The sequence below is a fragment of the Rhinopithecus roxellana genome, chromosome 4 (assembly GCF_007565055.1).
Source record: "Rhinopithecus roxellana isolate Shanxi Qingling chromosome 4, ASM756505v1, whole genome shotgun sequence".
NCBI classification, from domain to species: domain Eukaryota; kingdom Metazoa; phylum Chordata; class Mammalia; order Primates; family Cercopithecidae; genus Rhinopithecus; species Rhinopithecus roxellana.
In genome coordinates this window covers 57,430,161-57,444,365 of record NC_044552.1, presented here as the reverse complement: position 1 = coordinate 57,444,365, position 14,205 = coordinate 57,430,161, and the positions used below count along the sequence as shown (strand labels likewise).

The 14,205-nt window shown below is 39.8% G+C and overlaps 1 protein-coding gene across 3 annotated transcripts in view; it reads right to left on the bottom strand.

Annotated features, from left to right (window-relative positions):
- PLA2G7 (phospholipase A2 group VII) overlaps positions 1–14,205 on the bottom strand; it is a 32,697-nt gene that overhangs the window by 2,786 nt on the left and 15,706 nt on the right. For all 3 annotated transcript variants that reach the window (XM_030928807.1, XM_010356502.2, XM_030928808.1), the window contains exons 3-10: positions 9,848–9,969; positions 9,257–9,401; positions 7,341–7,434; positions 5,141–5,209; positions 4,375–4,498; positions 3,435–3,548; positions 2,209–2,300; positions 860–1,030 (exon numbers count right to left, since the gene is read on the bottom strand). In XM_030928807.1, coding sequence (XP_030784667.1) covers positions 860–1,030; positions 2,209–2,300; positions 3,435–3,548; positions 4,375–4,498; positions 5,141–5,209; positions 7,341–7,434; positions 9,257–9,401; positions 9,848–9,969 — 931 coding nt within the window. The remainder of the gene's footprint in view (positions 1–859; positions 1,031–2,208; positions 2,301–3,434; positions 3,549–4,374; positions 4,499–5,140; positions 5,210–7,340; positions 7,435–9,256; positions 9,402–9,847; positions 9,970–14,205) is intronic.

The following is a 14,205-nucleotide window of genomic DNA, read 5'->3' as shown; positions in this document are numbered from 1 at the left end:
GATGGTACCCCATTATAGCTTTGGGGAATTTATAAACTCATATTTTTCTCAACAGGTAAGTATATTGCAGGTCTCAATAGATAATCTGACTTTTTCTTTAAAGAGTTCCTAGCCCAGCCTAATGATGAAATACTTCCCCCTAGCTCTACCCCCAAAAATCTGTAGGCATGCTCTGATGTTTAGATTAAAGTAGTATATAGTATAATGCTAATTTTAAAATTTTAATTACCAGTGATATAGTTTGGATCTGTGTCCCCACCAAATCATATGTCAAATTAGAATCCCCAGTGTCAGAGGTAGGGACTGGTGGGAGGTGACTGGATCATGGGAGCAGTTCCTCATAGTTTCATACCATCCCCCTTGGTGCTGTCATTGTGACAGTGAGTTCTTGTGAGACCTGGTTATTTAAAAGTGTGTAGTACCATTACCCATCCCTCTCCTCCTCCTGCTCTGGCTATGTGAAGTGCTCATGCCCCCATTGCCTTCCGCCATAATTGTAAGTTTCCTGAGGCCTCCCCAGAAGCCAACCAGATGCCAGCATCATGCTTCCTGCACAGGCTGCAGAACTGTGAGCCAATTAAATCTCTTTTCTTTATAAATTACCCAGTCTCAGGTATTTCTATATAGTAATGCAAGAACAGACTAATATAACCAGTATATATACAATATACATTAACATTCCCATTTTAAAAAGAGTAAGACTAAATGTTCTTAGAAACTGAGATTATCTAATTCTCTCCTTATTGAAAGTCTAAACAACAAATTCAGCAATTCTGTAATGGTTACCAAATGATATCTATTGTTATTTACCCAGGCTTCAAGTTTGTTTCAGATAATGAAATAAGTCACTAATACTTACCTGATTGTAATCATCTTTCTTTCTTTATCAGGTGAGTAGCATTTTTTCATTTTTATGATATTAGCAGGATATTGGAAATATTCAGAGTTGATAAAAAAGAGGGGCTGAGGAATTCTGGAATATACTTCATCACCCAGTGGAAGCATCCATGCATCAAGGGCAATACCACATCTGTAGATATTTGTTGACAATGATGAAATTAAACTGGTTACATACTAGCCAACATTGAGGACATCCTAATAATGCTAGGATTGGTGGACATGCACCATACCAGTTTATTATGGGTTATCTCATTGGAATAAAGAGGTATTATGCTTCAATGTGGGAAAGGGATATGATTAGCTTTGTAAAGTATCAGACCTGGAATTATGTATAATCATTTTCTTTATATGCCTTTTAGGAATTGCAACCATTTGAGTGATATATCCTTAACAATTTTTATTCAAAATAAATTTTAAAATACATAATAATTTCTTCAACACTGTGGAGTATCTGAAAAAGTATAATAAATGCACCTTTGTTTTCAGAGCTTTTATGCACCTTGTAGTGTATTTATTATAGCTTTTTCAGAGTAGCAACTGGGCCCATTACTTTATATTTAGAGGCGCTTCAGCTGAAAAACTGTCAGAGGGTTGAAAAAAACACATGGAGCATATCATTTGAAAATGGAACTAACTTCCTTTTTAAAAATAAGTTTATCCTACGTTTCCTGACCTTTTGCTAAATGGATGAAAGAAGAGAATTCTCTTACACTGAAATGAACTTCTAAGAAATTTGAGGTGAAGTTTCACAAATGATCCTGCCCACCGTCTGTACAGTCGGCCCTATATGATCTCATCAATCTGGAATGAAGTAGTTTAAGAAAGAAAATGTTCCTGCAAGCTAGAAAACTGGGGTCTGGTCCCCACTCCTACCCAAATAATCGTAATTTTAGATCCAGCTCCATCTTAAAGGTGGAAGGGGGAAAAGCCTAATTAAAAAATGTCCTGCCAACTGGAGAAGTCTGGCAATACTGTAAGATGACAATATTATTATCACAACCATTATCTCACAAAAAAATTATATAAAGATAAATTTTTAAGTGAAAAGTGTTAAGCCCTTGGGTAGACAAGAATAATGAGGGAAAACATATGGGAGTAAGGGGAGATTTTAATAGCAGGAGAAGTAGATGTTTTAGCCTAGGAAAATGTATATAGAGTACTTGATGGGGGCAAAAGAATAGCCTTATAAACTCCAAGAGATCCCTTCTTCACTAAGAATTTGAATAAAAAATTATATCTTACATGAGTTATCACTCCCCCTCTTCCAGTAATTTACTATTCTCTTGCTTTACTATCTTATTTTCTTACCTGAATCTCTGATCTTCACTAAGAGTCTGAATAACCGTTGCTCCACCAAAAGAATGTCCAATTACTGCTATTTTTTCCCTATCGATAGAGTCCTGTGTGAAAAAGCATGGTATAAATTTATAATTATCTCGTGGTGTTAGAAGAAATGATTCTGTCAATTATGTAATTGTTCATCTTATGGGGATGGTTAAATACCTTGATTTCTTATAAAATATACATATACACACATACATTTATATATACCATACACACATATACATATATACATACCCATATAAAACACATTTACACATATATATATAACATATGTAAAGGTTTGAAAGTAAACTTAATGGTCTTTGTAGTCACCCACACTGGAAATTTCAACATCAGTTCTGACTTCTACCTCTCCTCACCCCATGTTTATTTGTTTTTTTCTTTCCATGAGTATTTATTGAGTACCTACTCTGTGCCAGGCACTGCAGTCTCATTTCAGGGAGCTTGCAGTCCATCAGGGAAGAAAGTTACACAGAGGCATGATGCAATACTGTACAGTGGTACAAAGGAGCACACAAGACAGACAGCGAGCCTGGTCCAGAAGTGGGCATTGGGGTCTAAGAAAGCTTCTGAGAGGAGGTGATGCTTAACTGGAGTTTTGAAATTAAGTAAGAGTTAGGCAAGGGGAAGAGTGTGTCAGGCCAAGGGGACAACATGTACAAAGGCAAGGATACAGAGGAGAGTGGCTGCTTGAGGGACAACAAATTTCTTCATTGTATCTGGAGAACAGACCATCATCTTATTCTCTAGTTCCCCCTAATCCCTGCACTCTATATGCCACACACACTTTTGAGTCTTTGCTCGTTGCTGCCCACTCTGTCTGATATTTTTCCACCCACTCCCAAACTTGTGTCAAGTTTTCAAGGTCAAGCTTAAAAACTAGCAGGAGCTGTCCATGAAATAATAACACTTCCACGGGAGTTATGTTGAACCACATGACATTGCTGTTTTTGTAGATCAAAACTGACTAACTTTTGGCAATTTCATATCTAGTCCAAGATAATGCATTCTTAATTGCTGCAATACTTTACCTGTACTGCTTTGTGTGTGTATGTGTGTGTGTGTGTTGTGGTGGGAGGTGGTTGCAGCCCTTTATGATGTTATACCTTGCAATATAGCAGAAAATGAGATGACAAAAAACAATAAAGGACTGTAGGACAAGAGAAAAATTACTTCTTTTTTTAGCTTACCTTTAGTTGTTCCATATCAAACTTTAAATCTAATGCATTCTTCACTGGCTTTCCATGATCAATGTCAAGAATCAGATTGAGAGCTTGGGAACATTCTTTCGCTCTTTGCCGTACCTAATATAATTATTAGAAGAAGGAAATGACAAAGTAAAAAGTTAAAACATTTATTTTAAAGTTTGTGTAGAAGCTGTATGTGGGAAAAATCGTTGGTCAGTTATAAACTGGAAACTGGATACATGCTACCATAATGACACAGGCCCCAGCTTTGCACATAGGTATAGCTTAGTCCAAATCCTGGCTCTGTTGCTTACCTACTATGTGACTTGAGATGACTTACTTAACCTCTCTGAGTTTCCATTGATTGTACAATAATGCCTACCTAAAGGAAATGTGGGTGGGCTCAAATGTAATAACATATGTAAAACACTCACTATAAAGAGGAAGCCAATATGCTTCACTTAACTTAATTGCCCTAATAGCTCTGTAAGACAGACCATGTTTTTATTCATTATTTTGTAACAAAATTAAGTGGTGGAGCCAGGGTTCAAACATAGAAAGTTGGGTTCTAAGGCCTATACTCTTAATTCTATTGTATACTGCCTCTCTGAAAAGTAGTCCTTTTATATTGCCTGTGAGGAAGAATCTATTAATTTATTTTCTAGCACTTTTTAGATTCTAAAATTAGAAGTTTTAATTCAGGGGAATTCTGACTACTCACTGTCATCTCCCACATTTTTGTATTTGCCTTTGTTTTCACTATGAACGAGATATTCCATTAAGGGAATTTTACTACTCCGGTAATCTATTGACAGGTCTTTTGAGAATGGGAAATAGGAGAGCTAGAAGCATAACTTGCCATATCTAAAATTAAATTAACAAATGTCATCCTTTTGTACATGCTTTTAGGTCACCATCCACCTCTCTTTTCATTGTAATGTACCTGCTTATTTCGTATATGTATCTCCTCCTCTTCTTTCAGGGTTCTAAGGTAGAGCCAAGACTTTTTCCCTATTTCTGCAGCAGATTGGTTCTTGAAATAGTAAGTTGCAGATGCAGATCTATCTCTATAATACAAGTAAAATTATTATTTATGTATGCTCCTTCCTTTCCTCATCTGACCCATGTTTCTCAGTTCCACCCTTGACTCAACTTCCTCTGATCTTTTGACATCCCTTTCTTCTTCCACTCTGTATTTTCCTTTAAAGAAGACCCTAAATGAGTTCCAGGAAATAAACCTTATTGTCTATTGTCAAGTTGCAGGTAAACTCAATCCATTCTATCTTCCTGATTCTGGGAGGCAATGTTAGCCATGTTGAAACTCACTCTCAGGAATCAAATCCCGGCACTGCCACTTACTAGTTGTGTGACTTTGGGTAAATTACCCTTTATCACCTCTATATTCCCCTTCCTTAAAACAACAACAATAATAATAACCATCTCATAGGATTGTTATGAAGACTGAATGAGATGGTGTATAAAAAACATTTTGCATAGAACACGGCAGGCAAATAAACCCTCTAGAAATGCTGGGTGTTTTTAAGTCTTTCAAGTCGACAAACTCAATCTCCTTTTTTGCTCATCATGTTATCATACTTGAAAGTTCCATCAACATTTTAAATAAACTTTTATGAAAATTAGAAACATAATTATGAGCATTGTCATTCCCTGTAGTTGGCCAAAGAGCCCAATTACATCAGATAACATACCTGTGTTCTACAGCAGCAACTATAAACCCATGAGATGCCAGGTCAATGCCAATAGCAGAATAAATTGTCCTTCAAAACAAAAAGAGGGAAGCATTACGACTACCAGTCATGATTACAAGGCTGAGTCTGCGAATAAAACTGGGAACATGGAGGCCGTTACCTCCCATAGTAGTGCCCTGGGGTGGAGTGGAGAGCTACGGTTCTTAAAGGAGGGTGATTTTGTTCCTTAGGGGATATTTGACAATGCCTGGAGGTATTTTCATTATCATGAATGTGGGTGAGGGTACTACTGATGTCTAGTGGGTAAAGGGATGTTGTCAAACATCCTACAATGCACAGGGCAACACTTCACAACAAGAAATTATCTGGTCCAAAATGTCAAGAGTACTGAAGTTGAGAAAACCCAGTGCAGTGATTATAAATATTGCCTTTGAGAGTTTTGGGTTTTTAATCTTGGGTCTGCCTTCCCAGCTATATGATTTTAGGTGATTACTGCATGTTTGTCCTCACCTGTAAAATGGGCCTAAGAGTAAAGCATTTGTTCTAGGGTAGTTGCAAGGTTTTGCTAAGATAATGTATATAGGAAAGCACTACAGTATGGTAGTTATGAGAATGAGACCTGCAGTCTGACCACTGTCTTTGAACCCTGGTTCTACCACTTGTCAGCTGTGTACCTTTAATAAGTCACAATATTTTCTCTGCCTTGGTTCTTTATCTATAAAATGGTGATGCTATAATAGTATGGTACCTCATCAGTGAGGATCAATTGAATTAATACATTTTCAGTACTTATAATCATATTAGAAACAGGTAAATACTTACATACATGTTAGCTATTATTAAATGATTGGACTGGGTGAAATACTTGAAAAATCATGTGCTAAGCACTGCATTTATGCCCTCTTCCACAGCTTCATTTGCACAACCTTTTCCTCATACCATGTGTCCAATAGGAAATGTCCACAGAGAAGAAAAAGGAGGTAGCTAGAAACTATGTCTTTCTTGCTGAAGATACAGGACCTTTTCAAGAGGGGGAAATGATATGGCACAGGGATTAGCAAACTTCTTCTGCTGAAGGCCAGAGAGTAAATATTTCCAGCTTTGTGGGCCATACAATCTTTGTCACCCCTACTGAACTCTGCTGTTGTAGGACAAAAGTAACCATAGACAGTGTACGAAAATAAATGGGTGTGGCTGTGTTCCAATAAAACTTTATAGAAATAGGCAGTGGGCTGGATTTGGCCCTTGGGTTCTAATTTGTCAATCACTAGTGTAGGAGAAATCAAATAGCTAGCTGAACTACATTTAAAGTGCTGAAAAGAATTCTTTATTGCAGGTGCTACCCAACTTGTTCCCAGCTAAAAGCCATCTCTCTTATTTTCTGAGTTTTACAATCCCCTGCGGTAGAAGAGGGACGACAGGTGATAAAGTGGTAGAAGAAAGTGAAGAGGGTGGTTGTTGTCAGGAAAATGTGCCACTCAGCTATCATGCTACAGACTTCATAACTTGCTAGAGACCCTATCCAGCTCCTGCCCCTCTGGATCCATCACCATGGTCAAGTGGAAGCTAAGCATCCAGTGAGCTGCTCCCAGAGACTTGTCACAGCATGGGTACTAACATTAACCCATTCCTATGAGATACAGGACTCTTGATAAGCAAATTTGGCCAAGCACCCCTTCCATTGGCCTGGCTCAATATTTCTTAGAACCATGCTGCAGTCTGAAGCTCTTCTTATCCAATCCTTCTCCCTTCCCCATCACCTTTTCAGGTGTCCAACCTGTGTCATGGTCCAAAGTTTCTCCCCATCTCTTCCTGCTCCTTCTCTCGCCTTCACAGATACTTCTCTTAACAAATGTCTTTCACAGCTAATCTAAAATTGGTTTTTCAAAAGTCCTAAACTTTACAGAGGATAATTTTAAGAGTGTAAATATTACAATATAGAAGGATAACTATAAAAAATGCAACACCCTTTCTTCTCTGCTGTGAGGCTAATCTCAATGATCTGGTAGTAAGGAAAAAAACTACTTGACCATACAGGGCTAGGACTGATCAACAGACCCACAGTCAATTATTGAGGAACCCCAATTCCTCCAGACAAGGGCCTGCATGACATTCCAAAATCTGCTATTTCTTTTTTGAATAAAAAAAAAATTGTCATTTATTCCTGGAAGCTAAAAGTGTTCAGCCTCTTAAAGATTACCTGAATGCTCCAAGACCATGAGAAAAAACAACAAGTGGATATTTTTCACCAGGCCTCAGAGGGGAATTCCAGTCTGCAGGAGTTGTCACTGAACCTACACAACAATGGGAGATTATAGTTAGTGTTTTCTCTGAGTGTTGCTAGTAAATTTATTTCACATCTCATTAGCATAAAATGCAGACCCATCTGATTTATATCTACTTTTTTATGGATGAATAATAGTAGATTCATTAAAAAGACTGCTACTAGATACCCACCAACCAAAGACCCGAACTATAAGTTTTTTGTTTTTTTTTTTTTTTTGAGACAGAGTTTTGCTTTTGTTGCCCAGGCTGAAGTGCAATGGCACAATCTCGGCTCACTGCAACCTCCGCCTCCTGGGTTCAAGTCATTCTCCTGCCTCAGCATCCCGATTAGCTGAGATTGCAGGCATGCGCCACCAAGCCCAGCTAATTTTGTATTTTTAGTAGAGATGGGGTTTCTCCATGTTGGTCAGGCTGGTCGTGAACTCTGGACCTCGGGTGATCTGCCCACCTTAGCCTCCCAAAGTGCTGGGATTACAGGCACGAGCCACCGCATCCGGCATAAGTCCTTTCCTCAGACCACAGGATTATTAACGATGAGTTGTCACTGACAGCTCTGGACTTAAGGTGAGAGATTTTCACAGGTGTATTCATAAAGGCTGCTACTTATTGCCATTCCCAGGTTTTGGAAAAATTTCAAAGGGAATGTTCTGAAACCAAACTACCCATAAAACCTCACATACATTACCCTGAGAGCTAGAATCTAAGAAACAGAGATGCTGTTCATTATGATTTGGTCATAATCATGCAGCAAAAGGTAGAGAAACCACTGACTTCATACTGAGTCATGGATGCAGCTCTCCCACTTCCTAGCTATGGATCTTGGGCAAGTTCCTCAAACTTTCTGTGCTTCAGATACCTCTTGGGTAAACTTGAGAAAATGATATCTCTTTCATAGGAGTTGTGTGAGAATTTTATTTAATTAGGTAATATATGTAAAGCACCTATCCATCACATAGTAAGGGGCTCAAAAATGGATATACTGTCTTCTTGCACTTCTCAATTTTTATTATCACCATTATTATCAGCCGTCATTTGTGTTTCATTTTCTTGTCTATAAAATGCAGATGTGGTCACAAAGACTGAATGTGATGATTGCTATGGAAGTGATTTATAAGTTATTTTGCAATATAAATATGCAGAATTATGGCATTTTCATGTCTGTTATAAGTGGTTTTTAAGACAATTAGAAGCCGATGTTTAAGATGAATCCCAAAAGTTGTAAATAGTTTTGTGGGAGAAATGTGAAGACACAGTTAACATCAGCTCAACAGTCATGTCTAGTCAAACAGGTAAGGAAGGAAAAGTCTACATTAGCGTAATGTAGACAGTAAGTCAAGAATGCACATCAGATGGTCTTAGTGATGGGGGTAGGTGATGGGAATGAGAGTAGAGTCTCTTCATTTATGACAAGTAAGGCATTAGCTTTGACTCCTTTGTTTTGGATCTGGAGAGTTTGGTGGCTTCTACTTTCTTTCCCTTTTTTTCTAACTTAGCACAGAACATGCAGGATAGTGGCCGCACCAAAGTACCTGCATTCTCACCAAGGTATTGCCTTCTCCTTGGTATGTCAGATGAACACTAAAGAGCAGCCATAGAAAGATGTCAGAGTCAGTCTGATACCCTCGGCCACTCCCATCCAACTCAGAATGGACAAAATGAGAACCCTTGATTCTGTCATAGTTGCCTGGGCTTTAAAGAAATAATTTCCTTATCATTTTTGGAGCTGTTGGGAGTGGAGAAAAATCTACTCTGGGCTTAACTGCTTGAAATTATTGTTGTTTTCAAGGTTTTCTTATATGCAAGCCTACAGAGGACCAACAGAAATCTTACCAAAGAGTAAACTCAAAATGTTGCCCATAAGCCAGTGTTTTCCAAGATATTTGCTAAGACCCCAAAAATATTCCTTATTTGGGATCCAAAGGGTGTCAAGGCGATCATCATCTTGGGATGGATAATATAAACGCAAGAAGGTGCCCTGTTAAGAAAGAAATTAATGCACTTTTAGAGAAGTTGTGTCTCAAACATATTCGAGCAGCTATTTTGCATATTTAATTAGTGGGGACACAAATACCTCTGTGTTCACAAGGAGGTCTAGAGAACTTTTTAGGCTGCTGTGGTGATTGAAGACAGTCATGAAAGAGAAACAGAAAAACAATGTTCTATCTCAGTGAAAGGAAAATATAAGCAGCCTGGCTTCAGGTATTTTATGAAGTGAAAAATAGGGTTTATAGGGAAATTAATCAGACAATAGCAGTGAATTGGGGAATGGCTAAACTAGTAAAAGCCTTCATATGAAACAATACAAATTGCAAAATGAGTCATTCTCAGGTGAGGGCAAGGTCACATTTGAACACCTTCTAGTAGTACATAGCGACAGACAACAGTAGAGTATCAGGATAAGTTGTATAAATCAAGCATTACCTTTTTAGTGTGATCAAACATTAAGTCTGTACAACCAACGGAATAAGGCCCATTTCCCTTAGGGATTTTAGCTTGGCCAAAGCTTGCAGCAGCCATCAGTACTTGTATTTTGTTGACCCACGCTGAAAAACAGGTATATATTATCTCATTTGTCATCCATTACACATCAGATTTTATTATGCAAAGGAATTCTAATGGAATCAAATTACTTCCCATAGTTTCTGGCCTTCTTCCTTTCTCAACCTAACAAGTAAAATATGCAATTATTGAGGGTCTGCTCTGTTTGAAACACTGTGTAGGGGTTTTGGAGTGTAAAGAGATGAAAGTAGACATAGCCTTTCTCCCAAGCTACCTTGGACTGTTACCTCCTAATGTTTGCAGCCTTGCCCTCTCATTCTACTTCTATCCAGAGTATATTAAAGATGACTCCACAATCTGTTTTCCTAAACATGAACTTTGTCTCACATTTCAGATTTGTGCCTACAACTTCTCCTTAAACATTTCTACCTGATGTCCTTCCCATAAGAATGTCAAAGCCATTTAGTTTCCAAAATGAAACTAAATGACCATCTTTCAACTCCCCCTTCTCATCTTCCAGCCACACAGCCTACAACTCAAGAACTCCTCATCTCCTGCACTACAAGCCAGAAACCTTGGAATCATCCTACTCTCCTAGCTCTTTCTTCCCACCAACCCCCTACATTCAACCAAGCTTCTTTTTTTTTTTTTTTTTTTTTTTTGAGATGGAGTCTTGCCCTGTTGCCAGGCTGGAGTGCAGTGGTGTAATCTTGGATCACCACAACCTCCGATTCCCTGGTTCAATCTATTCTCCTGCCTCAGCCTCCTGAGTAGCTGGGATTACAGGCATAGGCATGCACCACCACGCCCAGCTAATTTTTGTATTTTTAGTAGAGATGGGGTTTCACCATTTTGGCCAGAATGGTCTTGATCTCCTGACCTCGTGATCCACCCGCCTCAGCCTCCCAAAGTGCTAGGATTACAGGTGTGAGCTACTGCGCCCGGCCCCAAGCCTCTATTGCTAACATTAGCTTTTAGCTTAGAATGATCTCCACAATATATCGCTGACCCTCTAGCTCAACTGTCTCATTTATGCCCTTACTGTCTCTTGATCAGACTGTTGCTCTCTCTCTCCTAACTGTTCTACCCACTTTGGATCTTGACCCCTTCAAACACATCCTTTACACAGCTCCTGGAGGGATTTAAAGCACAAATCACACCAGACAATTCTTAAAATCCTTCAGTGGCTTCCTATCAGCAAGTGTTCTTTCCTTGAAGGGGGAATGTATTGGAGTCTTTTTGGAAGGCAGTTTGTATGAGGAATTTAAACCTCCACATGCTTTTCTAAGCAAATACATGGCTACTTGCAAAAATGTGGCCTATCCTTCCAGTGCTCTGGGGTTGAAACATACTGAGGTTCACAGGTGCACAAGTTAAATCCCAAGTTTCTGGGCACTGCAAACCCTCCACTGGACGTCCATTGCCTCGTAGTCTTCTTCTGCCTCTTCCCGTTAAGTTATCACCCTTCCTTGTGCTTACAGTATTCCTGAGTGACACACTGGGCTGATTTGATGCCTCTGCACCTTTGTAAATGCTACTGCCTATGCTTAAATCCCCTTGGCAAACTCCTATTCAAACTTCAATACCTTGGTCAGATATCCTGTCTTCTCTGAAGCCTTCCCTGATTCCCCAGACAGACTTAATCATTCCAACCTCAGTATTATATAGATTCTAGGTGCCTGTGTGTTTACACACATGTAATCATTCTTCCTATCACATATTAAAATGATGTGTCTGCATTCTACACTAGGCTATTTCTCCAGAGTCATATCCATGTCTTTGCATCCTCTGATCTTAACACAGTGTCTAGCACATAGTCAGTGCTCAACAAATACTTGTGAAAATGAGCTTAGTTAACTTGAATGGCCACTGGTCTTTCTTGTTTTCCTTTAAACCCTTTATCATATGTAGTATTTTACTCACCTGCTCCTACAACTCCTTTTCTCTCTCTGGTGCAATCCTTCCACACACCTGCAGCTTCATCTGTTCTCCTTTCCAAACCCCAATCAAATCCATATTTAATTCCAAGATGTTGAATCCATATATCAGTATATTCAGACTCTCACTTTTCTTGACATATTCAGCTTGTCCACCTATTCCTTCCATTGGATGGTGAGAGTTGATTACTCTCTGCTAGCCAGCTATCAAGAGCTATGTTAGGTAAGGCGTCTGCATCAATACCATGGAGCACTGCCCAGAAAGGTTTTGAGTCATGGGAAGAAACCAATTTACAGCCTCCACACTGGTGACTCATGTGTGAAACACCTGCCCATCATGAAGCCTTTCAGTACATAAGGCTCGGCTACCCAAAGTTGAGCCATGGACCAGCATCATTGGCACCACCTGGAGCTTGGAATCGCAGGCTCCTGGACTTCACCACAGTTCTACTGAATCAGAAAAGGAGTGCCCATTAAAGTTTAAGGGACACTGGGCTGAAGTTCCAGACCACCTGGCCTGACACACTGCTCAGCAATCCATGGTCAAATGGTAGGAAGTAGTTCCAAGACAGACAAGGGGAGAGGGGGTTGAGATGAACAAACCCTGGGAATTGGAGGGACATGGTTCTATTTCAGATTTCAGGTGTACCTCTTACAAGCTATAATCCTCTGGCCTAGGCAATTTGCTCCCCTCTCTGATCCACATTCGTGAAATGACAAAAGCACTTGACCAGCCCACAGGACAGTTGTCAAGATGAGGTGAGAATGTAGGTCAAGTTCTTAGTACAAAACATGACACATAATGAGCAGACAACTAATGCTGTTTACTCCTTCCCCAGAGTTCATTTACTCTTGCTAGGTAAATCTGTGCTGAGTCCTTAGGGAAGTTTTAGCAGGTCTAACCTCCCCCCAGGTAGATTCAAACCCCAGAACCTTTTTTTTTTTTAACTTTACCTGTAAGGTGAACTTTCAGGGTCTATTTAGAATTACAAAAGGCTCTTCTTCTTCCATTAAAAGAGTATCTACTGAGCCATGCTTCTGGTGTAACAGGGAGATGTGAAGTCCCAAGGAGGAGGACCTTAGGGCAGGGACACCTGCCTTTTCTTCTGTGGTGAGCAGCCTGGCGCTACTGCGCCCCCACCCCTAGGCAGGCAAGGTGTGCCTGTGCAGGGCTTGGGGCAGGGAGACCTCTGGCTCACACAACTCGCTAAGGAGCCCCAGAGTCACAGATGCTGTTGGAGATACTAACCTTTAGAATTGGAGGCTCAGTTCTGGAGGCATGGGAGGGTTTCACCCAACACAAGCCTCCATTTGTGAGATCTCAATTCCAAAGGACCAGGGAACCTTTTCCAATAAGTTAGGAGTGCCCTGGTTGTCCAACACCTGTTCTCCCTGAGAGGGTATCTCACTCAGCATTCAGGAGCGTCAAGGTGAGGCTATAAGTCTGCCTGTTTCAGGACACCTGACCCCTGAGAAGGCCTCAGGAATCGTCAGGCTGACTCAGGTTTTGGTATAGGTCTATGGGGTCCTGTGCACCAGTACCAGGGTGCCTGGGAGTGGCATGGAACAGGCTCCATAGCCTGCAGCTGACCTGGTTATGGGCCTGGATTTCCCATTCTCTAACCATCTGTCAGGAGTCATCATTAAGGAATTGGAAGGAGGAGACTCATCAGATCAAATGACCACTCACACAGTTTTGTGGTTTAGAATTTATAAATGTCTCTTCTTAGTTTTCTTCTACTTTATTGTAATAGGAGGATTGGAACCTATGGTATGCTATTAATTTTATTACATATTTTTGGGGGTGTTCATTTGTCAAATATTCCTGATGTTCAATCTTGGGTTTGGAGATGAACTGTAAACATGCTAGGAAAATTACACTCTTATATGGCTTTAGGTCCTCCATTAGCAAAGAGGATATCTCTAGCCCATTCTTAGAAACCTTTTAACCTGCATAGCCATATTTTCTGTGTATTCATTTAGCAAGAAATTATAAAGAATCACCTATTATTTTAATCTTATTTAATAAACTATTTCTAACACTTTAAACCAATATGTATGCATTCATTTTTTTTGTTTGTTTTGGGACAGAGTCTCGCTCTGTAGCCCAGGCTGGAGTGCAGTGGTGAAATCTAGGCTCACTGCAACCTCCTCCTCCTGGGTTCAAGCAATTCTCTTGCTTCAGCCTCCCAAGTAACTAGGACTACAGGTGTGCACCACCACACCCAGCTAATTTTATGTTTTTGTTTTGTTTTGTTTTTTAATATAGACGGTGTTTCGTCATGTTGGCCAGGCTGGTTTTGAACTCCTGACCTCAAGTGATCCATCCACTTTGGCCTCCCA